Source organism: Oncorhynchus tshawytscha, linkage group LG26 (assembly GCF_018296145.1).
Source record: "Oncorhynchus tshawytscha isolate Ot180627B linkage group LG26, Otsh_v2.0, whole genome shotgun sequence".
NCBI classification, from domain to species: Eukaryota; Metazoa; Chordata; class Actinopteri; order Salmoniformes; family Salmonidae; genus Oncorhynchus; species Oncorhynchus tshawytscha.
Window position 1 is genome coordinate 44,940,236 of NC_056454.1, and position 26,922 is coordinate 44,967,157.

Consider the following 26,922-nt stretch of genomic DNA (forward strand, 5'->3'; position numbering starts at 1 on the left):
CCATAGTATAGGCCTCGGTGTAACGCTCATTCCTTCGATGATAAACGCAAATCCAACCATCACCCCTGGTGAGACAAAACAGCGACTTGTCAGTGAAGAGCACTTTTTGACGGTCCTGTCTGGTCCAGCGGCGGTGGGTTTGTGCCCATAGGCGACGTTGTGGCCGGTGGTGTCTGGTGAGGACCTGCCTTACAACAGGCCTACAAGTCCTCAGTCCAGCCTCTCTCAGCCTATTGCGGACAGTCTGAGCACTGATGGAGGGATTGTGTATTCCTGGTGTAACTCAGGAAGTTGTTGTTGCCATCCTGTACCAGTCCCGTAGGTGTGATGCTCGGATGTACCGATCCTGTGCAGGTGTTGTTACACGTGGTCTGCCACTGCGAGGATGATCAGCTGTCCGTCCTGTCTCCCTGCCTCCTTGCAGCGTGCCTAAGGCAAGTTCACGCAGATGAGCAGGGACCCTGGGCATCTTTCTTTTGGTGTTTGTCAGAGTCAGTAGAAAGGCCTGTTTAGTGTCCTAAGTTTTCATAACTGTGACCTTAATTGGCTACCGTCTGTAAGCTGTTAGTGTCTTAATGACCGTTCCACAGGTGCATGTTCATTCATTGTTTATGGTTCATTGAACAAGCATGGGAAACAGTGTTTAAACCTTTTACAAAGAAGATCTGTGAAGTTATTTAGATTTTGACTAATTATCTTTGAAAGACGGGGTCCTGAAAAGGGGACGTTTGCTGAGTTTATCTATGCCACCTTTCACCGCAGGATTCAATGTAAAACAACAGATATCTTTGCTTAAACTGACAGATGTTTTGATTATGCTAATTAGATGTTCGCGACCTTAGGGGGTTTAAAAAAAAGGTAGGGGTGTGGATAAAAAGTTAGAATTAGCGCGACACATTATCATGCTGAATCATGAGGTGATGGTGGCGGATGAATGCCACGGAAATGGGCTTCAGGATCTCGTCAGGATACCTCTGTGAATTCAAATTGCCATCGATAAAATGCAAACGTGCTTGTTATCTGTAGCTTATGCCTGCCCATACTATAAACCCACCGCCACCATGGGGCACTCTGTTCACAACGTTGACATCAGCAAACCGCTCGCCCACACAACGCCATACTGTGGTATGCGGTTGGAGGCCGGTTAGATGTACTGCCAAGTTCTTTAAAATGACGTTGGAGTGATGTCACCAACATTGAGAGAATTAAGACTTTTGTCTATATGGAACATTTCTGGGATCTTTTATTTCAGCTCATGAAACATGGGACCAACACTTTACATGTTGTGTTTATATTTATGCAACACGCAAAACACTTGTGTAATTAATCTGTCATACCTGACGATAGTGTATCATCATAACAAATTGTTATGTGGGTTTGGCAGACAAAATGAATTACTGCATCTCATTGCAGCAACACAATATTATGTAGCATGTGTTGATGAGTCATTGTTTTAATAGAAATTCTCAAAACGAAGCACTTTGAGGTCTTATTTACATCTCTCCCTCTCTTAACTTTCTCTCCTCCCCCCTCCTCTCTCAACTCCGTCTCTCTCTTTAATCCCCCCTCTATCAACTCTCTCTGCTTCTCTCCCCCCCCCCTCTCTACTCTCCGTCTCTCTCTCTTTAATCCCCCTCTTTATCTACTCTCTCTGCTCGCTCTCTCTTCCCCCCTCCTCTCTCTACTCTCTGTCTATCTCTTTAATCCCCACTCTCTATCTACTCTCTCTGCTCACTCGCTCTCTCTTTCTCTCCCCTCCTCTCTCTACTCTCCGTCTATCTCTTTAATCCCCCTCTCTATCTACTCGCTCTGCTCGCTCTCTCCTCCCCCTCCTCTCTCTACACTCCGTCTATCTCTTTAATCCCCCTCTCTATCTACTCTCTCTGCTCACTCTCTCCTCCCCCACCTCTCTCTACTCTCCGTCTATCTCTTTAATCCCCCTCTCTATCTACTCTCTCTGCTCACTCTCTCCTCCCCCTCCTCTTTCTACTCTCCGGCTATCTCTTTAATCCCCCACTCTCTATCTACTCTCTCTGCTCGCTCTCTCTCTCTTCCCCCTCCTCTCTCTTCTCTCCGTCTCTCTCTCTCTCTTCAATACCCCCCTCTCTGTCTGTCTGTCTCGCTCTCACACTCGCTCTCTTTCAATTAAATTTCAAATTAAATGGCTTTCATTGGCATGTGAAAGATATGTTTACTTTGCCAAAGCAAAAGTGAAATTAACAAAAGTGAGAAGGAACAAATTTAACCTCAAAAAGGTTAAACAAAGATAGATATTTCAAGTGTTATATTATCAGCTATAGTGTTTTAGCAATATGGAAATTGTTGTAGTACGAATAGTGGGGATAGATAAATAAACCAATACATATTGGTGGTATTTACAATATTGTTTGTGCTCGACTGATTGCCCTTTTCTCATGGCACCAGGCCACAAATCTTGCTACTGTGATTGCCCATTGTATGATTTTGCCAAACAGATATGGGAGTTTGTCAATGTTTGATTTGTTTTGAAATTCTTTGTGGGTCTGTGTGATCTGTGGGAAATGTGTATATCTAATGTGGTCATACACTCCTTGGCAGGAGGTTAGGAAGTGCAGCTCAGTTTCCACCTCATTTTGTGGGCAGTACACACATAGGCAGACCTGGCTCTCAAGAGAAGACAGGCTATCTTTCAATAGCAAGACTATGCTTACTTAGTCTGTACATAGTCAAGTATTTTCATAATTTGGGTCAGTTACGGTGGTCATGTATTCTGCCACTGTGTATTCTCTGTTTAGGGCCAAATAGATTTCTAATTTGCTTAGTTTTTTGGTTGATTCTTTCATGTGTGTCAAATAGTTACAGTATCTTTTGCTTTCTCATAATTTGGCTGGTTCTAATTGTGTTGCTGTCCTGGGGCTCTGTGGGGTCTGTTTGTGTTTGTGAACTGAGCCCCAGAACCAGTTGGCTGAAGGTACTCTTTTCTAGGTTAATCTCTTTGTAGGTGAGGGCTTTGCTGTGGAATGTGTGGGCATTGCTTCCTTTTAGGTGGTTGTAGAATTGAACAGCTATTTTGTGAGTTAAGTTATACAGTGCCTTGCGAAAGTATTCGGCCCCCTTGAACTTTGCGACCTTTTGCCACATTTCAGGCTTCAAACATAAAGATATAAAACTGTATTTTTTGTGAAGAATCAACACCAAGTGGGACACAATCATGAAGTGGAACGACATTTATTGGATATTTCAAACTTTTTTAACAAATCAAAAACTGAAAAATTGGGCGTGCAAAATTATTCAGCCCCCTTAAGTTAATACTTTGTAGCGCCACCTTTTGCTGTGATTATAGCTGTAAGTCGTTTGGGGTATGTCTCTATCAGTTTTGCACATCAAGAGACTGAACATTTTTCCCATTCCTCCTTGCAAAACAGCTCGAGCTCAGTGAGGTTGGATGGAAGCATTTGTGAACAGCAGTTTTCAGTTCTTTCCACAGATTCTCGATTGGATTCAGGTCTGGACTTTGACTTGGCCATTCTAACACCTGGATATGTTTATTTTTGAACCATTCCATTGTAGATTTTGCTTTATGTTTTGGATCATTGTCTTGTTGGAAGACAAATCTCCGTCCCAGTCTCAGGTCTTTTGCAGACTCCATCAGGTTTTCTTCCAGAATGGTCCTGTATTTGGCTCCATCCATCTTCCCATCAATTTTAACCATCTTCCCTGTCCCTGCTGAAGAAAAGCAGGCCCAAACCATGATGCTGCCACCACCATGTTTGACAGTGGGGATGTTGTGTTCAGGGTGATGAGCTGTGTTGCTTTTACGCCAAACATAACGTTTTGCATTGTTGCCAAAAAGTTCAATTTTGGTTTCATCTGACCAGAGCACCTTCTTCCACATGTTTGGTGTGTCTCCCAGGTGGCTTGTGGCAAACTTTAAACAACACTTTTTATGGATATCTTTAAGAAATGGCATTCTTCTTGCCACTCTTCCATAAAGGCCAGATTTGTGCAATATACGACTGATTGTTGTCCTATGGACAGAGTTTATTGGATATTTCCCACCTCAGCTGTAGATCTCTGCAGTTCATCCAGAGTGATCATGGGCCTCTTGGCTGCATCTCTGATCAGTCTTCTCCTTGTATGAGCTGAAAGTTTAGAGGGACGGCCAGGTCTTGGTAGATTTGCAGTGGTCTGATACTCCTTCCATTTCAATATTATCGCTTGCACAGTGCTCCTTGGGATGTTTAAAGCTTGGGAAAACTTTTTGTATCCAAATCCGGCTTTAAACTTCTTCACAACAGTATCTCGGACCTGCCTGGTGTGTTCCTTGTTCTTCATGATGCTCTCTGCGCTTTTAACGGACCTCTGAGACTATCACAGTGCAGGTGCATTTATACGGAGACTTGATTACACACAGGTGGATTGTATTTATCATCATTAGTCAGTTAGGTCAACATTGGATCATTCAGAGATCCTCACTGAACTTCTGGAGAGAGTTTGCTGCACTGAAAGAAAAGGGTCTGAATAATTTTGCACGCCCAATTTTTCAGTTTTTGATTTGTTAAAAAAGTTTGAAATATCCAATAAATGTCGTTCCACTTCATGATTGTGTCCCACTTGTTGGTGATTCTTCACAAAAAAATACAGTTTTATATCTTTATGTTTGAAGCCTGAAATGTGGCAAAAGGTCGCAAAGTTCAAGGGGGCCGAATACTTTCGCAAGGCACTGTAATTCAGCTCTGCATATATTGTTTAGTTTTGCATTGTATATGCAGTCTCAATTGGGTGTTTGTCAAATTTTGGTGAATACTTGGTTAGTGAGTGGAGCCCAGACTTCACAACCATAGAGGGCAATGGGTTATATAACTGAAGTATTTGTAGACAGATCCTAAATGGGATGTCGAGTTTTATGTTCCTTTTGATGGCATAGAAGGCCCTTCTTGCCTTCTTAGATCGTTCACAGCCTGACAAGTTACCTGTGGTGTTGATGTTTAGGCTGAGGTAGGTAGAATTATTTGTGTGCTCTAGGGCAATGATTCCCAAACTTTTCATAGTCCCGTGCCCCTTCAAACCTCCAGCTGTGTACCCCCTCTAGTATCAGGGTCAGCTCACTCTCAAATGTTGTTTTTTTGCCATCATTGTAAGCCTGCCACACACACACTGTACGATACATTTATTAAACATGAGAGTGAGTTTTTCTCACAACCCGGCCCGTGGGAAGTGACAAAGAGCTCTTATAGGACCAGAGCACAAATAATAATATTATAATAATCAATAATTTTGCTCTTTATTTAGCCATCTTATATATAAAACCTTATTTGTTCATTGAAAATTGTAAATAAGGGCCTCTCGGGTGGTGCAGTGGTTAAGGGCGCTGTACTGCAGCGCCAGCTGTGCCATCAGAGACTCTGGGTTCGCGCCCAGGCTCTGTCGTAACCGGCCGCGACCAGGAGGTCCGTGGGGCGACGCACAATTAGCCTAGTGTCATCCGGGTTAGGGAGGGCTTGGCCGGTAGGGATGTCCTTGTCTCATCGCGCACCAGCGACTCCTGTGGCGGGCTGGGCGCAGTGCGCGCTAACCAAGGTTGCCTGGTGCACGGTGTTTCCTCTGACACATTGGTGCGGCTGGCTTCCGGGTTGGATGCGCGCTGTTTTAAGAAGCAGTGCGGCTTGGTTGGGTTGTGTATTGGAGGACGCATGACTTTCAACCTTTGTCTCTCCCGAGCCCGTACGGGAGTTGTAGCGATGAGACAAGATCGTAGCTACTAAAAAACAATTGGATACCACGAAATTGGGGAAAAAAGGGGTAAGAAACATTTTGTCCAGGAAGGTGTCTAGGAGGGATTGGATTTGGTTTTTGGTAGGTTTCGACACTACCTTCCTTCTGTCTTTCTGTGGGCGCTGCATCCTGGGCTCCCTGTGTTTGTAGTGCCCATCTGATTAAACTTATCTTAACTCCACACGACTGGGAAAGATTGCCATCTTCCCTGGTGCTGCTGACGGCAGTTCCTTTCACTCTTTGCATGAGAGATCAGAGGAGGACCTCACCACTGACTGCTCTGACCTGAATTGTCACTTTTTGAAAAACTGTTTCTTTGAGTTCTGGAATTGTTTTTTGTCCCTACAACATTCCTAAGGCCTGTTGCATACATTCAGATTATACTGTATGTATATTATCAACATGGATACATACTGGCACTGTCTGATAAAGGATTATGTGTACGTAAAGCTTGGTTGACGTACATTCTTTGAAGTACAAGGTTATTGTCTTCAGATCTGCATAATCATATGAAAATACAATTTGAATCTTAATTTTGTGCTCAGTGTAATTCCCCTTTCTTTGGCAACATAAAATTAATTGAGCTCGTGGCCACTTCACAGACAGGAGGTAGGAAACCACAAGATCCAGCCTATTCCCTGGCCTTAGCTGTGTTGCTGGATATCTAACAGAACGTCACAGGCTATCTGCTGCCTCAGTGTAAACAAACAGTTTACTCGTCAAAGCGCTGGCATCAGACATAAAGGAAATGGTACTGGAGCTGACTGAGGTAACATTGCCCAGCCATTTCTCAGCTCCTTTCCCTGCCATTAATGATAGCAAGTCCCCAAAGACCACTGTCATCCATATTCTGCAATTGTCCAGCCTAGTTATGGGACACTGGAAGTTTCACTATTATATGGAGCATTCTGAAAGTATTCATACCCCCTTCCCTTTTTCCAAATGTTGTTACGTTACAGCCTTATTCTAAAACGGATGAAAAAATAATTATCCCTCATCAATCTGCACACAATACCCCATAATGAAAAAGCAAAAACAGGTTTTTAGAAATGTTTGCAAATGTATTTAAAATTAAAACAGATACCTTATTTAGATAAGTATTCAGACCCTTTGCAATGAGACTTGAAATTGAGTTCAGGTGCATCCTGTTTCCATTGATCATCATTGAGATGTGTCTGCAACTTGATTGGAGTCCACCTGTGGTAAATTAAATTGATGAAATCAAATTGTATTGGTCACATACACATGGATAGCAGATGTTAATGCGAGTGTAGCGAAATGCTTGTGCTTGTAGTTCCAACCATGCAGTAATATCTAACAAGAAATCTTAGACCTAATTTGGAAAGGCACACACCTGTCTTTAGGTCCCACAGTTGACAGTGCATGTCAGAGCAAAAACCAAGCCATGAGGTCTAAAGAATTGCCCATAGAGCTCCGAGACAGGATTGTGTCGAGGCAGAGATCTGGGGAAGGGTACTAAAAACATGTCTGCAGCGTTGAAGGTCCACAGGACCTCAGTAGCCTCCATCATTCTTAAATGGAAGAAGTTTGGAACCACCAAGACTCTTCCTAGAGCTGGCCGCCCAGCCAAATTGAGCAATCGGGGGAGAAGAGCCTTGGTCAGGGAGGTGACGAAGAACCCGATGGTCACTCTGACAGAGCTCCATAGTTCCTCTGTGGAGATGGGATGATCTTCCAGGAGGACAACCATCTCTGCAGTACCAATGGTAGAGTGGCCAGACGAAAGACATTCCTCAGTAAAAAAGTACATGACAACCGCTTGGAGTTTGCCAAAAGGCATGAAATACAAAATTCTCTGGCCAAGATTGAACTCGTTGGCCTGAATGTCACGTCTGGAGGAAACTTGGCACCATCCCTACGGTGAAGCATGGTTGGGGCAGCATCATGCTGTGGGGATGTTTTTCATCGGCAGGGACTGGGAGACTAGTCAGGATCGAGGGAAAGATGAACGGAGTGAAGTACAGAGAGACCCTTGATTAAAACCTGCACCAGAGCGCTCAGAACCTCAGACTGGGGCGAAGGTTCACCTTCCAACAGGACAACGACCCTAACCACACAGCTAAGACAAGGCAAGAGTGGCTTCGGGACAAGTCTCTGAATGTCCTTGAGTGGCCCAGCCAGAGCCCGGTCTAACATATCTGGAGAGACCTGAAAATAGCTGTGCAGCGATGCTCCCCATCCAACCTGACAGCGCTTGAGTGGATCTGCAGAGATGATTGGGAGAAACTGCACAAATAAAGGTGTGCCAATCTCGTAGCGCATTTTACCCAAGAAGACTTGAGGCTGTAATCGCTGCCAAAGGTGCTTCAATAAAGTACTGTAAGGTTTCTGAATACTTATGTATATGTGATATACAGTGGGGCAAAAAAGTATTTAGTCAGCCACCAATTGTGCAAGTTCTCCCACTTAAAAAGATGAGAGAGGCCTGTAATTTTCATCATAGGTACACTTCAACTATGACAGACAAAATGAGAAAAAAAATCCAGAAAATCACATTGTAGGATTTTTAATGAATATATTTGCAAATTATGGTGGAAAATAAGTATTTGGTCAATAACAAAAGTTTATCTCAATACTTTGTTATATACCCATTTGTTGGCAATGACAGAGGTCAAACGTTTTCTGTAAGTCTTCACAAGGTTTTCACACACTGTTGCTGGTATTTTGGCCCATTCCTCCATGCAGATCTCCTCTAGAGCAGTGATGTTTTGGGGCTGTTGCTGGGCAACACGGACTTTCAACTCCCCCCAAAGATTTTCTATGGGGTTGAGATCTGGAGACCGGCTAGGCCACTCCAGGACCTTGAAATGCTTCTTTCGAAGCCAGTCCTTCGTTGCCCGGGCTGTGTGTTTGGGATCATTGTCATGCTGAAAGACCCAGCCACGTTTCATCTTCAATGCCCTTGCTGATGGAAGGAGGTTTTCACTCAAATTATCACGATATTTTTTAAAAAATTTGCAAACATTCTGAAATACTTTTTTTTGCTCTTTCATTATGGGGTAGTGTGTAGTTTGATTAGGTCATTTAAAAAAATAGATTTTAGAATAAGGCTAACGTAACAAAATGTGGAAAAGGTCAAGGGGTCTGAATACTCTCCTAATGGACTGTAAATTCTTTGAAATCATCATAGCTCCACTCTATATCATTTTCTACCAGCAAGCTATGACTTTCAAACGAGGAATTTCAATTTTTCAATGCACAATAACGCATTAACAAATTGTTCCTGTTGTCCTGTCTGCACTCTATTTTATTTCTACCATTTCATGGCAATCGCAACAAGCATCCTTCACTCATGCTGCCAAACATACCCTCGTAAAACTGACCATCCTACCGATCCTCGACTTCGGTGATGTCATCTATAAAATAGCCTCCAACACTCTACTCAAGAAACTGGATGCAGTCTATCACAGTGCCATCCGTTTTGTCACCAAAGCCACATACACTACCCACCATTGCGACCTGTACGCTCTCGTTGGTTGGCCCTCGCTTCATACTCGTCGCCAAACCCACTGGCTACAGGTTATCTACAAGTCTCTGCTAGGTAAAGCCCCGCCTTATCTCAGCTCACCATAGCAGCACCCACTCGTAGCATGCGCTCCAGCAGGTATATCACCCCCAAAGCCAATTCCACCTTTGGTCGTCTTTCCTTCCAGTTCTCTGCTGCCCATGACTGGAACAAATTGCAAAAATCACTGAGACTCACATCTCCCTCACTAGCTTTAAGCACCAGCTGTCAGAGCAGTTTACAGATCACTGCACCTGTATTTAGCCTATCTGTAAACAGCCCATCTACCTACCCCATACTGGTATTTATTTATTTATTTTGCTCCTTTGCAGCCCAGTATCTCTACCTGCACATTCATCTTCTGCCAATCTACCATTCCAGTGTTTAATTGCTATATTGTAATTACTTCGCCACCATGGCCTATTTATTTCCTTAACTTACCTCATTTGCACTCACTGTATATAGACTTTTGGTTTTCTTTAATTCTACTGTATTATTGACTGTATGTTTTGTTTATTTCATGTGTAACTCTGTGTTGTTGTATGTGTCGAATTCTGACGCTTTATCTTGGCCAGGTTGCAGTTGCAAATGAGAACTTGTTCTCAACTAGCCTACCTGGTTAAATAAAGGTGAAATCAAATCAAATAAAAAATAAATAGTGTTCTTGGGCACAGGGACTATGGTGGTCGGCTTGAAACATATTGGTATTACAGACTCAGACAGGGAGAGGTTGAAAATGTCAGTGAAGACACTTGCCAGTTGGTCAGCGCATGCTAGGAGTACACGTCCTAGTAATCCGTCTGGCCCTGCGGCCTTGTGAATGTTGACCTTACTCACATCGGCTACGGAGAGTGTGATCACACCGTCGTCCGGAACAGCTGATGCTCTCAGACATGTTTTTACTTTCCTCGAAGCGAGCATAGAAGAAGTTTAGCTCGTCTGGTAGGCTCGTGTCACTGGGCAGCTCGCGGCTGTGCTTCCCTTTCTGGTCTGTAATAGTTTGCCAGCCCTGCCACATCCAACGAGAGCCAGAGCCGGTGTAGTACGATTCAATCTTAGTCCTGTATTGAAGCTTTGCCTGTTTGATGGTTAGTCGGAGGGCATAGCAGGATTTCTTAATAGCTTCCGGGTTAGAGTCCCGCTCCCTGAAAGTGGCAGCTCTACCCTTTAGCTTAGTGCTGATGTTGCCTGTAATCCATGGCTTCTGGTTGGGGTATGTACGTACAATAATTGTGGGGACGACGTCATTGAAGCACTTATTGATGAAGCCAGTGACTGATGTGGTGTACTCCTCAATGCCACCGGAAGAATCCTGGAACATATTCCAGTCTGTGCTAGCAAAACAGATCTTTAGCTTAGCATCTGTCTCCTCTGACCACTTTGTTATTGACCGAGTCACTGAGGCTTCCTGCTTTAGTTTTTGCTTGTAAGCAGGAATCAGGAGGATATAATCATGGTCAGATTTGCCAAATAGAGGTAGAGATGTTTACGCATCTGTGTGTGCCAGTGACTAATGGGGTGTACTCCTCAATGTCATTGGAAGAATCACAGAACATATTCCAGTCTGTGCTAGCAAAACAGTCCTGTAGCGTAGCATCCACCTCATCAATGCTAATGCAGATTACTAGTAGTAGGGAGCCTTAGAGTAGTGTTACTTAGGTCTCAGTGTACCTCTCTGGAGTGCAGGTGGACTTTTATTGTCATGAGACTTGCTCTGAAGGCAGAACTGAGCCTTTTCCACTAGATGGGCCAGCTGTTGGCTAAATCTTAAAAAGAAAATTAAAATGTGCTTTTTGGTCTTAAATTAAGGTTAGGCATCAGGGGTTAACAGAGTGATGAAGGTAAGAATTAGGTTTAAAGTCAGATCTTCTGACTTTATGGCTGTGCCAGCTATTGACCGCTCCCCAGGTCAAGACTCATGACTATAAATGCCAACATGCCTCTGGGGCTGCTAGCTAGCCAGGTCCCCTTGTGACTGTAGATTTTCCACTCCTGTAATTCCACAGAAGGTCCCAGTCCCACATTACCATTATATATATCCCCCCAGGATGGACTCCAGTAGCTCTGCTCCATGACAATAACAAATAACCCATGGCTCTTGTTAAAATTAAAAAAAAAAAATATATATATATACAGTTGAAGTCAGAAGTTTTTATACACTTAGATTGGAGTCCTTCAAACTCATCTTTAAACCACTCCACAAATGTCTTGTTAACAAACTATAGTTTTGGCGAGTTGGTTAGGACATCTGCTTTGTGCATGACACAAGTAACTTTTCCAACAATTGTTTACAGATTATTTCACTTATAATTCACTGTGTCACAATTCCAGTGGGTCAGAAGTTTACATACACTCAATTAGTATTTGGTTGCATTGCCTTTTAAATTGTTAAACTTGGGTAAACCTTTCGGGTAGCCTTCCACAAGCTTCCCACAAATCAAATCAAATCAAATTTTATTTGTCACATACACATGGTTAGCAGATGTTAATGCGAGTGTAGCGAAATGCTTGTGCTTCTAGTTCCGACAATGCAGTAATAACCAACAAGTAATCTAACTAACAATTCCAAAACTACTGTCTTATACACAGTGTAAGGGGATAAAGAATATGTACATAAGGATATATGAATGAGTGATGGTACAGAGCAGCATAGGCAAGATACAGTAGATGGTATCGAGTACAGTATATACATATGAGATGAGTATGTAAACAAAGTGGCATAGTTAAAGTGGCTAGTGATACATGTATTACATAAGGATGCAGTCGATGATATAGAGTACAGTATATACGTATGCATATGAGATGAATAATGTAGGGTAAGTAACATTATATAAGGTAGCATTGTTTAAAGTGGCTAGTGATATATTTACATCATTTCCCATCAATTCCCATTATTAAAGTGGCTGGAGTTGAGTCAGTGTCAGTGTGTTGGCAGCAGCCACTCAATGTTAGTGGTGGCTGTTTAACAGTCTGATGGCCTTGAGATAGAAGCTGTTTTTCAGTCTCTCGGTCCCAGCTTTGATGCACCTGTACTGACCTCGCCTTCGGGATGATAGCGGGGTGAACAGGCAGTGGCTCGGGTGGTTGATGTCCTTGATGATCTTTATGGCCTTCCTGTAACATCGGGTGGTGTAGGTGTCCTGGAGGGCAGGTAGTTTGCCCCCGGTGATGCGTTGTGCAGACCTCACTACCCTCTGGAGAGCCTTTCGGTTGTGGGCGGAGCAGTTGCCGTACCAGGCGGTGATACAGCCTGCCAGGATGCTCTCGATTGTGCATCTGTAGAAGTTTGTGAGTGCTTTTGGTGACAAGCCGAATTTCTTCAGCCTCCTGAGGTTGAAGAGGCACTGCTGCGCCTTCTTCACGATGCTGTCTGTGTGAGTGGACCAATTCAGTTTGTCTGTGATGTGTATGCCGAGGAACTTAAAACTTGCTACCCTCTCCACTACTGTTCCATCGATGTGGATAGGGGGTGTTCCCTCTGCTGTTTCCTGAAGTCCACAATCATCTCCTTAGTTTTGTTGACGTTGAGTGTGAGGTTATTTTCCTGACACCACACTCCGAGGGCCCTCACCTCCTCCCTGTAGGCCGTCTCGTCGTTGTTGGTAATCAAGCCTACCACTGTTGTGTCGTCCGCAAACTTGATGATTGAGTTGGAGGCGTGCGTGGCCACGCAGTCGTGGGTGAACAGGGAGTACAGGAGAGGGCTCAGAACGCACCCTTGTGGGGGGGGGGGCAAACTTGGGCAAACTTTGGCCCTTCTCCTGACAGAGCTGGTGTAACTGAGTCAGGGTTGTAAGGCCTCCTTGCTCGCACACGCATTTTCAGTTCTGCCTACAAATGTTCTATAGGAATAAGGTCAGGGCTTTGTGGTGGCCACTCCAATACCTTGACTTTGTTGTCCTTAAGCCATTTTGCCACAACTTTGGAAGTATGCCTGGGGTCATTGTCCATTTGGAAGACCCACTTGCGACCAAGCTTTAACTTCCTGACTGATGTCTTGAGATGTTGCTTCAATATATCCACATTATTTTCTTTCCACATGATGCCATCTATTTTGTGAAGTGCAACAGTTCCTGTTGCAGCAAAGCATCCCCACAACATGATGCTGCCACCCCGTGCTTCACGGTTGGGATGGTGTTCTTCGGCTTGCAAGCACCTCCCTTTTTCCTCCAAACATAACGTTGGTCATTATGGCCAAACATTTCTGTTTTTGTTTCATCAGATCAGAGAACATTTCTCCAAAAAGTACGATCTTTGTCCCCATGTGCAGTTGCAAACCGTAGTCTGGCTTTTTTATGGCGGTTTTGGAGCAGTGGCTTCCTTGCTGAGCGGCCTTTCAGGTTATGTCAAAATAGGACTCGTTTTACTGTAGATACTTTTGTACCTGTTTCCTCCAGCATCTTCACAAGGTCCTTTGCTGTTGTTCTGGGATTGATTCACACTTTTTACACCAAAGTATGTTCATCTGTAGGAACGCGTCTCCTTCCTGAACGGTATGTCGGCTGTGTGGTCCCATGGTGTTTATACTTGCATAGTATTGTTTGTATAGATGAACGTGGTACCTTCAGGCCTTTGGAAATTGATCCGAAGGATGAACTAGACTTGTGGAGGTCCACCATTTTTTTCTGAGGTCTTGGCTGATTTCTTTTGATTTTCCCATGACATCAAGCAAAGAGGCATTGAGTTTGAAGGTTGGCCTTGAAATACATCCACATGTACACCTCCAATTGACTAAAATTTGTCAATTAGCCTATCAGAAGTTTCTAAAGCCATGACATCATTTTCTGGAATTTTCCAAGCTGTTTAAAGGCACAGTCAACTTAGTGTATGTAAACTTCTGACCCACTGGAATTGTGATACAGTGAATTATAAGTGTGTAAACAATTGTTGGAAAAATTACTTGTCATGCACAAAGTAGATGTCTTAACCGACTTGCCAAAACTATAGTTGTTTACAAGAAATTTAAGGAGTGGTTGAAAAACGAAACGAGTTTTAATGTCTCCAACCTAAGTGTTGGTAAACTTCCGACTTCAACTGTACATATATATCAACTGTATATATATATATATATATTTTTTTTTTTTAAATATTTATTTAACCTTTATTTATCTAGCAAGTTAATTACAATTTCTTATTTTAAAGGGCTTCTCTGGTTCGCTAAGTGATTCTAGACAGCAATGACACGCAGAATATTGTCTTATACAGTAGACAATTAATAAGAAAGAGGATGAGATGTGTATTTCTTATGAATTCTTCTGAAGTAGACATCTCTTTGATTCATGGGTCACATGTTGTTATTTTTGTTCCAGACCAGTGATTGAAGTGCTAATAAGACCTCAGTGACCTTATAGCGTCCGTGCTCAGGGAGGATGTAAATAAGATCTCAGGGACTCTATAGCGTCCATGCTCGGGGAGGATGTAAATAAGATCTCAGTGACTCTATAGCGTCCATGCTCGGGGAGGATGTAAATAAGACCTCAAAGGGACCTTATAGCGTCCATGCCCACGGAGGATGTAAATAAGATCTCAAAGTGACTCTATAGCGCCCATGCTCGGGGACAATGTCAATAAGACCTCAAAGTGACTCTATAGCGTCCATGCCCACAGCGGATGTAAATAAGACCTCAGTGACCTTATAGTGTCCGTGCCCATGGAGGATGTAAATAAGACCTCAGTGACCTTATAGTGTCTGTGCCCACGGAGGATGTAAATAAGACCTCAGTGACCTTATAGTGTCCGTGCCCACGGAGGATGTAAATAAGACCTCAAAGTGACTCTATAGCGTCCATGCCCACAGCGGATGTAAATAAGACCTCAGTGACCTTATAGTGTCCGTGCCCATGGAGGATGTAAATAAGACCTCAGTGACCTTATAGTGTCTGTGCCCACGGAGGATGTAAATAAGACCTCAGTGACCTTATAGTGTCCGTGCCCACGGAGGATGTAAATAAGATCTCAAAGTGACTCTATAGCATCCATGCTCTGGGCAGATGTACAGTTGTGGCCAAACGTTTTGAGAATGACACAAATATACATTTTCACAAAGTCTGCTGACTCAGTTTGTTTGATGGCAATTTGCATATACTCCAGAATGTTATGAAGAGTGATCAGATGAATTGCAATTAATTGCAAAGTCCCTCTTTGCCATGCAAATGAACTGAATCCCCCCAAAACATTTCCACTGCATTGCAGCCCTGCCACAAAAGGACCAGCTGACATGTCAGTGATTATCTCGTTAACGCAGGTGTGAGTGTTGATGAGGACAAGGCTGGAGATCACTCTGTCATGCTGATTGAGTTCGAATAACAGACTGGAAGCTTTAAAAGGAGGGTGATGCTTGGAATCATTGTTCTTCCTCTGTCAACCATGGTTACCTTCCCAACCATCCAGGAACAGTTTGGTGATGAACAATGCCTTTTCCAGCATGATGGAGCACCTTGCCATAAGGCAAAAGTGATAACTAAGTGGCTCGGGGGAAAAAAAACATTGATATTTTGGGTCAATGGCCAGGAACTCCCCAGACCTTAATCCCATTGAGAACTTGTGGTCAATCCTCAAGAGGCAGGTGGACAAGCAAAACACAACAAATTCTGACAAACTCCAAGCATTGATTATGCAAGATTAGGCTGCCATCAGTCAGGATGTGGCCCAGAAATTAATTGACAGCATGCCAGGGTGGATTGCAGAAGTATTGAAAAAGAAGGGTCAACACTGCAAATATACTCTTTGCATCAACTTCATGTATTTGTCAATAAAAGCCTTTGACACTCATGAAATAGTGTCCGTGCCTTGGGCGGATGTAAGTAAGACCTCAGTGACTTTATAGTGTCCGTGCCTGGGGCGGATGTAAATAAGACCTCAGTGACTTTATAGTGTCCGTGCCTTGGGCGGATGTAAATAAGACCTCAGTGACTTTATAGTGTCCGTGCCTGGGGCGGATGTAAATAAGACCTCAGTGACATTATAGTGTCCGTGCCTTGGGCGGATGTAAATAAGACCTCAGTGACTTTATAGTGTCCATGCCTTGGGCAGATGTAAATAAGACCTCAGTGACATTATAGTGTCCGTGCCTTGGGCGGATGTAAATAAGGCCTCAGTGACTTTATAGTGTCCGTGTCTGGGGCGGATGTAAATAAGACCTCAAAGTGCTTCGCTTTGAGAAATTCTATGAAAACAATGACTCATCAGCGCTGTTCGTTTTATTTTGTACAACTAAATTATATTGACTCTATTGAGTTAATCTACATAGAAATTGAATTTTACTCCCAGAAGTGTTCATGCTACATAATTATGTGTTGCTGCAATGAGATGCGGTAATTCATTTAATGTGTCAAACCCACATAACAATTTGTTATGATGAGACACTATTGTCAAGTATGACAGATGAATATTGGCCAATACCAAGTGTTTTGCGTGATTCATAAATATACTGAACAAAAATGTTCATGCAACATGTAAAATGTTGGTCCCATGTTTCATGGGCTGAAATCAAAGATCCCATTTTTTTTAACCTGTTAGTAAGCATTTCTCTTTGTCAAGATAATCCATCCACCTGACAGGTGTAGCATATCAAGAAGCTGATTATCAATCATGATCATTACATAGGTGCACCTGGTGCTGGGGACAATAAATGGCCACTCCAAAATGTGCAGTTTTGGCAGACAACACAATGCCACAGATGTCTCAAGTTTTGAGGGAGTGTGAAATTGGCATGCTGACTGCAGGAAGGTCGACCAAAGCTGTCACCAGAGTATTGAACGTTCATGTCTCTGCCATACACCGCCTCCAACGTTGTTTCAAAGAATTTGGCAGTACGTCCAAATGGCTTCACATCCGCAGACTTTGTGTATGGCTTTTTTTAAATTAAAATTTGTACCTTTATTTTACTAGGCAAGTCAGTTAAGAACAAATTCTTATTTTCAATGACGGCCTAGGAACAGTGGGTTAACTGCCTGTTCAGGAGCAGAACGACAGATTTGTACCTTGTCAGCTCGGTGATTCGAACTTGCAACTTTTCGGTTACTAGTCCAACGCTCTAAACACTAGGCTACCCTGCCGCTTTGTGTGGGTGAGTGGTTTACTCATGTCAACGTTGTGAACAGAGTGTCCCATGGTGGCAGTGGGGTTATGGTACGGGCAGGAATAAGCTATGGACAATGAACACAATTGTATTTTATCAATGTAAATTTGAATGCACAGAGACACCTTAATGAGATCCTGAGGCCCATTCGTCCGCTGCCATCACCTCATGTTTCAAAATAATAATGCACGGACCCATGTCACAAGGATCTGTATACAATTCCTGGAAAATGTCCCAGTTCTTCCATGGCCTGCATATTCACCAGACATGTCACCCATTCAGCAAGTTTTGGATGTTTTGGATCAATGTGTATGACAGCGTGTTCCAGTTCCCGCCAATATCCAGCAACTTCTCACAGACATTGAAGAGGAGTGGGACAACACAGGCCACAATCAACTATATTTCATTTGCATGAGGCAAAAAGTGGTCACACCAGATACTGACTGGTTTTCCGATTCACATCCCTACATTCATTTTAAGGTATATGTGACCAGCAGAAGCATATCTGTATTCCCATTCACGTGAAATCCATAGATTAGGGCCTAATTTATTTATTTAAATTGATTGATTTCCTTATATGAACAATAACAATGTTCTATTTTATATTTATATTTATATTTTTCAGTGTATATACTATATTCTGTATACTGCCTTCAGAAAGTATTCAACATTGGCTTAACAAGTCACATAATAAGTAGTGTTTAACATGATTTTTGAATGACTACCTAATCTATGTACCCACACATACAATTATCTGTAGGGTCCCTCAGTCAAGCAGTGAATTTCAAACACAGATTCAACCACAAAGACCAGGGAGGTTTTCCAATGCCTCGCAAAGAAGGGAACCTGTTGGTAGATGGGTAAAAACACAAAAAAGCAGTCATTAAATATACCTTTGATCATGGTGAAGTTATTAATTATACTTTGGATGGTGTATCAATACATCCAGTCACTACAAAAATACAGGCGCCTTGTCTAACTCAGTTACCGGAAAGGAAGGAAACCGCTCAGGGATTACACCATGAGGCCAATGGGGATTTTAAAACGGTTAGAGTTTAAAGGGATACATTGGAATTTTGGCAATGAGGCCCTTGATCTACTGACCCAGAGTCAGAAGAATTTGTGGATACCATTTTTATGTCTTTACTTGCAGTTTGAAGGAAGTTGCTAACTAGTGCTAGTTAGCTCAGTTGCTAACTAGCGCTAGTTAGCTCAATTGCTAACTAGCATTAGTGCAACGACTGGAAGTCTATTTGTACACTTTGGATACCCATAGACTTCCAGTCATTGTGCTAATGTTAGTTAGAATTGGTTCGCGAAACTACCACAGAGACATAAAATTGGTATCCACAAGTTCATCTGACTCTTGGGAAGTACACAAAGGGCCTCATTGCCAAAATCCTGAAGTATCCCTTTAATGGCTGTGATAGAAGAAAACTGAACATGGATCAACAACATCATAGTTACTCAACAATACTAACCTAAATGACAGAGTGAAAAGAAGGAAGTTTGTACAGAATAAAACTATTCCAAAACTTGCATCCTGTTTGCAATAAGGCACTAACGTAACATTTTATGTACTGAATACAAAGCGTTATGTTTGGGGCGAACACATCACTGAGTACTTCAAATTTTGAAGCATGGTGGTGGCTTTATCATGTTATGGGTATGCTTGTCATTGGCAAAGACTAGGTTGGGTTTTTTTGTTGAAAAAAAGTAAATATCCTAGAAGAAAACCTGGTTCAGTCTGCTTTCCAACCGACTGGGAAGAAAATTCATATTTTAGCAGGATAATAAACTAAAACAGAAAGCTTACAAAGACAACATTGAATTTTCCTGAGTGACCTAGTTACAGTTTTTTACTTAAATGTGCTTGAAAATCTATGGAAAGACCTGAAAATGACTGTTTAGCAATGATCAACAACCAACTTGACAGAGCTTGGATAAATTAAAGAATAATATGCAAATATTGTACAATCCAGGTGTGCAAAGCTCTTAGAGAGAGAGAGAGACACAGCTGTAATCACTGTGAAAGGTGATTCGAACATGTATTGAGTCAAGGGTGTGAATACTTACAGTACCAGTCAAAATGTTGGGGTGTTTCTTTATTTTTTACTATGTTCCACATTGTAGAATAATAGTGAAGACATCAAAACTATGAAATAACACGTATGGAATCATGTTGTAACCATAAAAGTGTTAAACAAATCAAAATAGATTTTAGATTCTTCAAATTCTTTGCACACTCTTGGCATGGAAATGAGATATTTCTGTATTAGATTATAAATACATTTGCAAACATTTTGAAAAACATGTTTTCACTTTGTCATTATGGGGTATTCTGTAGGTAGGTGTATTCTGTGAGTGAGAACAAACAATATATTTAACAAAATGTTGAATACGTTAAGGGGTATGAATATTGTCTGACGCCACTGTACATTTTGCTGAAGAGATACATGAATTTACATATTGATACCATGGTAAAGCATTGAATGCAAATGGGGATAATTTGCTTTCTCTGGATACCCATACATCCTCAAACTCAAAGCTTTTGGAAGGCATTGTGGCTAATGTTTTCTCCTTCCTTTATTCTGTGACAGATGCCATGTTGCTGGTGGCACAGAGGCTGGAGGGACCCTTCAACATTGAGTCTGTCATGGAGCCCATTGATGTGAAGATTTCAGAGGCCATCATGAATATGCAAGACAACAGCGTCCAGCTCTCCTACAAGGTATGTCAACCAAATTAATCAAACTGATTTCCAGAAGCAAATAAAGTGTCTAGAGTCCAATAAAACACACATTAAAAGTGTATGGCGTTACTTGTTCTGTACTCCCACATTAAGTCTGTAAGGACAGTAGGGCACAGCTGTATTCTGTCAGGTACAGTTTATATTTGAAAACCAACTGAATCGTGCTTTAGGTGAGTATTGCAAACCATTCTCATTATATCCAATTTTAGGTCTTTGTATTTGAATTACATGTTCCCCATTGGTTAGATAATCTTAGTTCAACTAACAGAAGTTAATGTGTTTCCTGTGTTTTACAGCATTTTACTTTGCCCACAAAATTGTAGTCATTGCAAGAATAAACTGAAGTGGTTGTGAGGAGATTTTTCAGTCTACACAGGCTTGAATACTTGCTCTAGTTCAAGCCCACATGTTGGATGCTTGCTCTCGTCCAAGGCTACATGTTGAATGCTTGCTCTCGATCAAGGCTACATGTTGAATGCTTGCTCTCGATCAAGGCCACATGTTGGATGCTTGCTCTCGTCCAAGGCTACATGTTGAATGCTTGCTCTCGATCAAGGCCACATGTTGAATGCTCTCTCTCGATCAAGGCTACATGTTGAATGCTTGCTCTCGTTCAAGGCTACATGTTGAATGCTCTCTCTCGATCAAGGCTACATGTTGGATGGTTGCTCTCATCCAAGGCTACATGTTGAATGCTTGCTCTCCTCCAAGGCTACATGTTGAATGCTTGCTCTCATCCAAGGCTACATGTTGAATGCTTGCTCTCCTCCAAGGCTACATGTTGAATGCTTGCTCTCGTTCAAGGCTGCATGTTGAATGCTCTCTCTCGTTCAAGGCTACATGTTGAATGCTTGCTCTCGTTCAAGGCTACATGTTGAATGCTTGCTCTCGATCAAGGCCACATGTTGAATGCTCTCTCTCGTTCAAGGCTGCATGTTGAATGCTTGCTCTCGATCAAGGCCACATGTTGAATGCTTGCTCTCGATCAAGGCCACATGTTGAATGCTCTCTCTCGATCAAGGCTACATGTTGAATGCTTGCTCTCGTTCAAGGCTACATGTTGAATGCTCTCTCTCGATCAAGGCTACATGTTGGATGGTTGCTCTCATCAAGGCTACATGTTGAATGCTTGCTCTCCTCAAGGCTACATGTTGAATGCTTGCTCTCATCCAAGGCTACATGTTGAATGCTTGCTCTCCTCCAAGGCTACATGTTGAATGCTTGCTCTCAATCAAGGCTGCATGTTGAATGCTCTGCTCTCATTCAAGGCTACATGTTGAATGCTTGCTCTCCTTCAAGGCTGCATGTTGAATGCTTGCTCTCATTCAAGGCTACATGTTGAATGCTTGCTCTCCTCCAAGGCTACATGTTGAATGCTTGCTCTCGTTCAAGGCTACATGTTGAATGCTTGCTCTCGTCCAAGGCTACATGTTGAATGCTTGCTCTCGTCCAAGGCTACATGTTGAATGCTTGCTCTCGTCCAAGGCTACATGTTGAATGCTCTCTCTCGTCCAAGGCTACATGTTGAACGCTTGCTCTCCTCCAAGGCTACATGTTGAATGCTTGCTCTCGTTCAAGGCTACATGTTGAATGCTTGCTCTCGTTCAAGGATAAATACTCCAATAGCTTTCTCATGATACAGATTTGTTTATCTTTAAAGTACAATATATGTGGTGAATTGCCCATAATCCTTTAAAAAGTGAACTCCATGATATTTTACAAGGCTGGTTGTGCTCATTTGAAAAACCTATCAGCTCTGGTTAGATAAATGTGACTTTGAGCACTGTCATGTTCGTGATTCACAAGGCCTTAGGATGCACAAGGCCATTGGATTCACAAGGCTTTAGGATCCACAAGGCTTTAGGATCCACAAGGCTTTAGGATCCTAAGGCCTTAGGATCCGCAAAGCATTATCAAAACATCTTGTTTTCCATCTTTTCCACATCCCAGGTAATTCTAGCTTCTCTCGCAGTCCAGCAGTTCAATGTCCTTCTCTGTGTAATTGCAGGTTTTTCAAGGCTGCGGCCAGCCAAAGCCCTCAGGAATGGGTGGCAGGTCTACACGCGGCATTTCGGATGTTTTCAACGCCCGTTTCAGGCCCTACAGCCCAGAGGAGCGGCCCACCACTGCAGCTGGCACCAGCCTGGACAGACTGGTAAGGAGAAGCAGAGACACACAGCCCACAGAGCCACTGCCTCAGAGTAAACATAATTTGTCTTTCTGTCTTGACACTGTTGATTAAAACGCCCTCCGTTCAGGCCCCTCTTTCCCTCTCTCTATCGATCTGTGTTTGTTAACAAATCATCAGCTTTACCCCGGTAGTGCAAAGAGAAGTGTCCAGCAACCCATGCTTTTCCTGTCTTTGTGTATCTCACAAATAAGAAAGAAAAGATTCATAGAATTTGAGAGATTGACAGAGGCAGGTGTTTGCTGTACAAAGTAAACCTTTACTTTCAATCAGATTAGCTTTGTTTTGAATCATTGAATCGTGTTCCGGTTTTTATCGCAGTGACATTAACTTGGTGTTTTGGTAAGGGTAGGCTTTAGGATCCTAAGCTCAATATAAAGCTGACAGTCCAATTCAGGTGTGAGAAATGTATCTGCATTTATTATTTGTACAAGTCCAGTCACTTTGTCTGCATGCAGAGGGTAATGTGAAGGCCAGGAGTTAAGGCTTGTCAAATTGACCGATTTCAAAAGTCTGTCTCTATCGTGCAGTGCTATATTTGTAGGAGAACAAAAACCTTGAGGTTAAATGTGTTTCTCTCAATAATCCTCAAGCACTTCATTTTGAATGTATTCTAAATGTGTTTATCTATTCAATATGCGTCTGTTTGATGAATAACATTTGTAGCTGCAAGTTGAACAATATTCAACTTACGCACAGACGTTCCTTTCATTCGGTATTTCGACAGTATTTCAATTATGGACTCAATTGAATGTCAACTCTATTTTGTAACACAGGAAAATAATAACTGGATTGAGAAAATGAAGTTATGCATGACTTCATGCTAAAACCAGAATACCATTATAAGAAAATATACATTTTCTTCCATCTATTTAATTAATGAATAGTCATTATTATTTTCCTTAACTTTGTTCCTCCTCTTAACTCTTTTTGAAGGACTCTGATGTCGTCGGATTAATGCATTTGGATGTCATGTGTGTGTGTGTACCTCCCTCTTCCTGCTCTATTTAATTAAAGTGCTTCTTTTCTTATTCTATGCTGCTTACCAGAGGATTGTCTGGAGTGCGATGCAACACAGTGTAAGCTCTATGAATTCTACTGTTAACGTTTATAATTTTGTCTGGGACTCTATTGTATGTTATTGTCTCCTATGCCCTACTCTCTAATGTATTGTCACTGAAAAATAAGAATTACAGAGGTCGGATCTTAACTTGATCACTCTTTTGTAATTGAGAATTTTCCTGATTCATCTTGAAATTCAAATGAGCCTTGAGTGGCTGACAATGAGCAGTTCTCTTTCTCTCCATGCGGGGGCAGTCAGGTCTTTGGGATCAGGGCTTGCTATCAAAATAATGTTTTCTCTCACTCGCTCAAACGCTATAGACCTAGGTCCTATTACTGCATCGTTCAAATAAATGTAAAAGAAATTAAACATGAAATGCAGCCCTACACATCAACACCCGTTGTTTTATAAATAAATAAATAACTAAATAACACAAGACAGATATTGGTCTCCGCTAGGCTACGACATACAAGTGTCTAGTGTATCTGAAGTTTACAGATGAAATGTCAAAATTGAGTTCAATCTTGGCCTGGGGTGGTCTAGTGGTTAGGACGCACATATAGGCCTACCTTGTTAGCGTGGATTTGATTCCGACCCACGCCCTTCTGGCACAAATAACTAAATCCCCTGATTGACTTGATGTAGTTTCAAATATGGACAGTCCAGGGTTATTTTACCCTCGATATTGATAAGAAATGACCATACCAGACACTTTTGAATAAAATTGTTGAAAGTGTTTATTATATTTATTTATTTGTTTAGTATAGATAAATTGCCCTTAGTCTGTTCAAAATTAGTAAGTTGTTGCGATGACAATACCAACCAGAGGGCGAACATATCTTGAAAGACTTTGGTTGCAAGCAGGACATGTACATAATATTTTAGGAAGTGGTAATTAGGTGACCAGTAATGGTTGTAATTGAGATCAGCGGTGTGGATGGATTTAGCATGTATTGATGGTTTAACGAGACATCAGCTGGCGATAATAAGGATGCTGCCTTTTGAGGCAGAATTTCTAGGCGGGACGTCAAAATTGGCCAATCCAATGTATCCTTTGCCGAGGATGGACTAAAGTTTGGCACCTGGTCACGTTTCACTCCATTGCATTGGCTTGGCAGGAGAAAACAGTCCTGCCTAACTTGTTTTGGAGGTAAGACATTTTACCAACATCTGATGAATAACATAGGAAATTTAGCCAGCGGTGCTCTGTTCAATCTAGGCTTGCTAGCCAGCCAAATAATTAGGGCTTTCTGAGGATGAGCCTGTTTTGCTAGCTAGCTGCAAGCAGTGTCTGTTTAACGTTGCCTATCTAACGTTAGCTAACTTTCTCTTGCCACTTTTCATTCATCTATCGTTACTAAACAAAATTAGAGCCTAAGTTATTCTACACTTACAACTTGACCAAGCTTAAAAATATGCAAAACTGTAATAAAAACGATTGTACTTTAATGAAGGTAGTTGTGGCTTCAGCAACTTCAACCAGCATAGACATTTGAGCAGTGTGGTTAATTCCTCCCCCCTTATCTCTGCATGTTCTAGGTTGAAGGATGTCCCACCCTGACACCCTGCAGACGTAAATAACTTGTTGTGAATTTCCCAGTCACAAGGATAATCACCATATTTCTATCTAACATCACAATGTTAGATAGAAATAGATTTACCCATGTTATTGTTTATCATGCAGGTTTGTCAGGACATTGTAACTTATGAATCTCATTTTTGAATACAGACTTGATTTCTGTCACAGGTGTTTGCACTGTGTGCAAATCTTCAATTTAGATCCCAATAAGTTTAATTAGGTGTTAGTGAAGGGCTGGAACAACAACCTGTAAATTCCTGTCCTGTCTTTAAAAAAGAATCCTGTGGCTGTCATGATTAAATTTGCCCTCATGTACTGAACAAACTTATGAATGTTGGAGGTTAATCTCCTTGAGATGTCCCTCACTCGGGAATTACGTATTTGGACAATTGATTGTGTTTTAAGGACTAATGCACAGATATAGGAATAAACAATACACATGTTAGCATTTATTCAAAGTGTTGATGTCTCCACAAGTTTCTGGTTCATCACTTTTCAATATTAGTTATCAACAAATATAAACCCATTTTTATCTTGAGTATTGGTGTCATTTAATATTAAATGTACATATATTATCTTCACAGTGAAACACCACTATTCTGGCTATTAATTAATTCTTAAAAAGTCAGTAAAATAGGTTATTTTCAAAAAATCGTAGCCTGTATGACATCATGCATACAAGCTTACCTGTCATGTCCACACTGATGGAGCAGCAGACCGAGCAATATGTGAGAGGAGGACCCTATACCGTAGGATAATTATTCTGATTTGTGTCGACTTCACTAACATGTACTGAGGAGAACGATTTGGTTGCTTGTTTAATTCGTGTCAGATATTTCCATTTTGGGATAGTTGTTCAGTGAATTGCTAGATGACCACGCTGTTATAGTGATTTTAAATATTAAATATTCATTCAAATCCTCCTGCTGCAGGAATCTTATTTTCCTCCTGCGACGCGATGGATCAAATTAAGTTCTGACATCTGTACAGACGAGATAGGGTTGTGTATTGCCTGGCAACTACTGTTGTAAACAAGCACAGTGACATCTAAAGCCCCAACGGTATACAATATATATACTGCTCAAAAAAATAAAGGGAATACTTAAACAACACAATGTAACTCCAAGTCAATCACACTACTGTGAAATCAAACTGTCCACTTAGGAAGCAACACTGATTGACAATACATTTCACATGCTGTTGTGCAAATGGAATAGACAACAGGTGGAAATTATAGGCAATTAGCAAGACACCCCCAATAAAGGAGTGGTTCTGCAGGTGGTGACCACCAACCACTTCTCAGTTCCTAAGCTTCCTGAATGCAAGCGGTGCTTTCACTCTAGTGGTAGCATGAGACGGGGTCTACAACCCACACAAGTGGCTCAAGTAGTGCAGCTCATCCAGGATGGGACATCAATGCGAGCTGTGGCAAGAAGGTTTGCTGTGTCTGTCAGCATAGTGTCCAGAGCATGGAGGCGCTACCAGGAGACAGGCCAATACATCATGAGACGTGGAGGAGGCCGTAGGAGGGCAACAACCCAGCAGCAGGACCGCTACCTCTGCCTTTGTGCAAGGAGGAGCAGGAGGAGCACTGCCAGAGCCCTGCAAAATGACCTCCAGCAGGCCACAACTGTGTCTGCTCAAACGGTCAGAAACAGACTCCATGAGGGTGGTATGAGGGCCCGACGTCCACAGGTGGAGGTTGTGCTTACAGCCCAACATCGTGCAGGACATTTGGCATTTGCCAGAGAACACCAAGATTGGCAAATTTGCCACTGGCGTTCTGTTCTCTTCACAGATGAAAGCAGGTTCGCCGCTGGCGCTCTGTGCTCTTCACAGATGAAAGCACATGTGACAGACGTGACAGAGTCTGGAGACGCCGTGGAGAACGTTCTGCTGCCTGCAACATCCTCCAGCATGACCGGTTTGGCGGTGGGTCAGTCATGGTGTGGGGTGGCATTTCTTTGGTGGCCCGCACAG

At 42.2% G+C, this 26,922-nt stretch overlaps 1 protein-coding gene across 1 annotated transcript in view; it reads left to right on the forward strand.

The window, feature by feature from the left end:
- The window catches only part of LOC112234365 (glypican-6), a 166,356-nt gene that overhangs the window by 101,605 nt on the left and 37,829 nt on the right, over positions 1-26,922 (forward strand). Inside the window, exons 5-6 of the mRNA XM_042306732.1 lie at positions 19,961-20,091; positions 22,121-22,267. Of these exons, the coding sequence (XP_042162666.1) occupies positions 19,961-20,091; positions 22,121-22,267 (278 nt within the window). The remainder of the gene's footprint in view (positions 1-19,960; positions 20,092-22,120; positions 22,268-26,922) is intronic.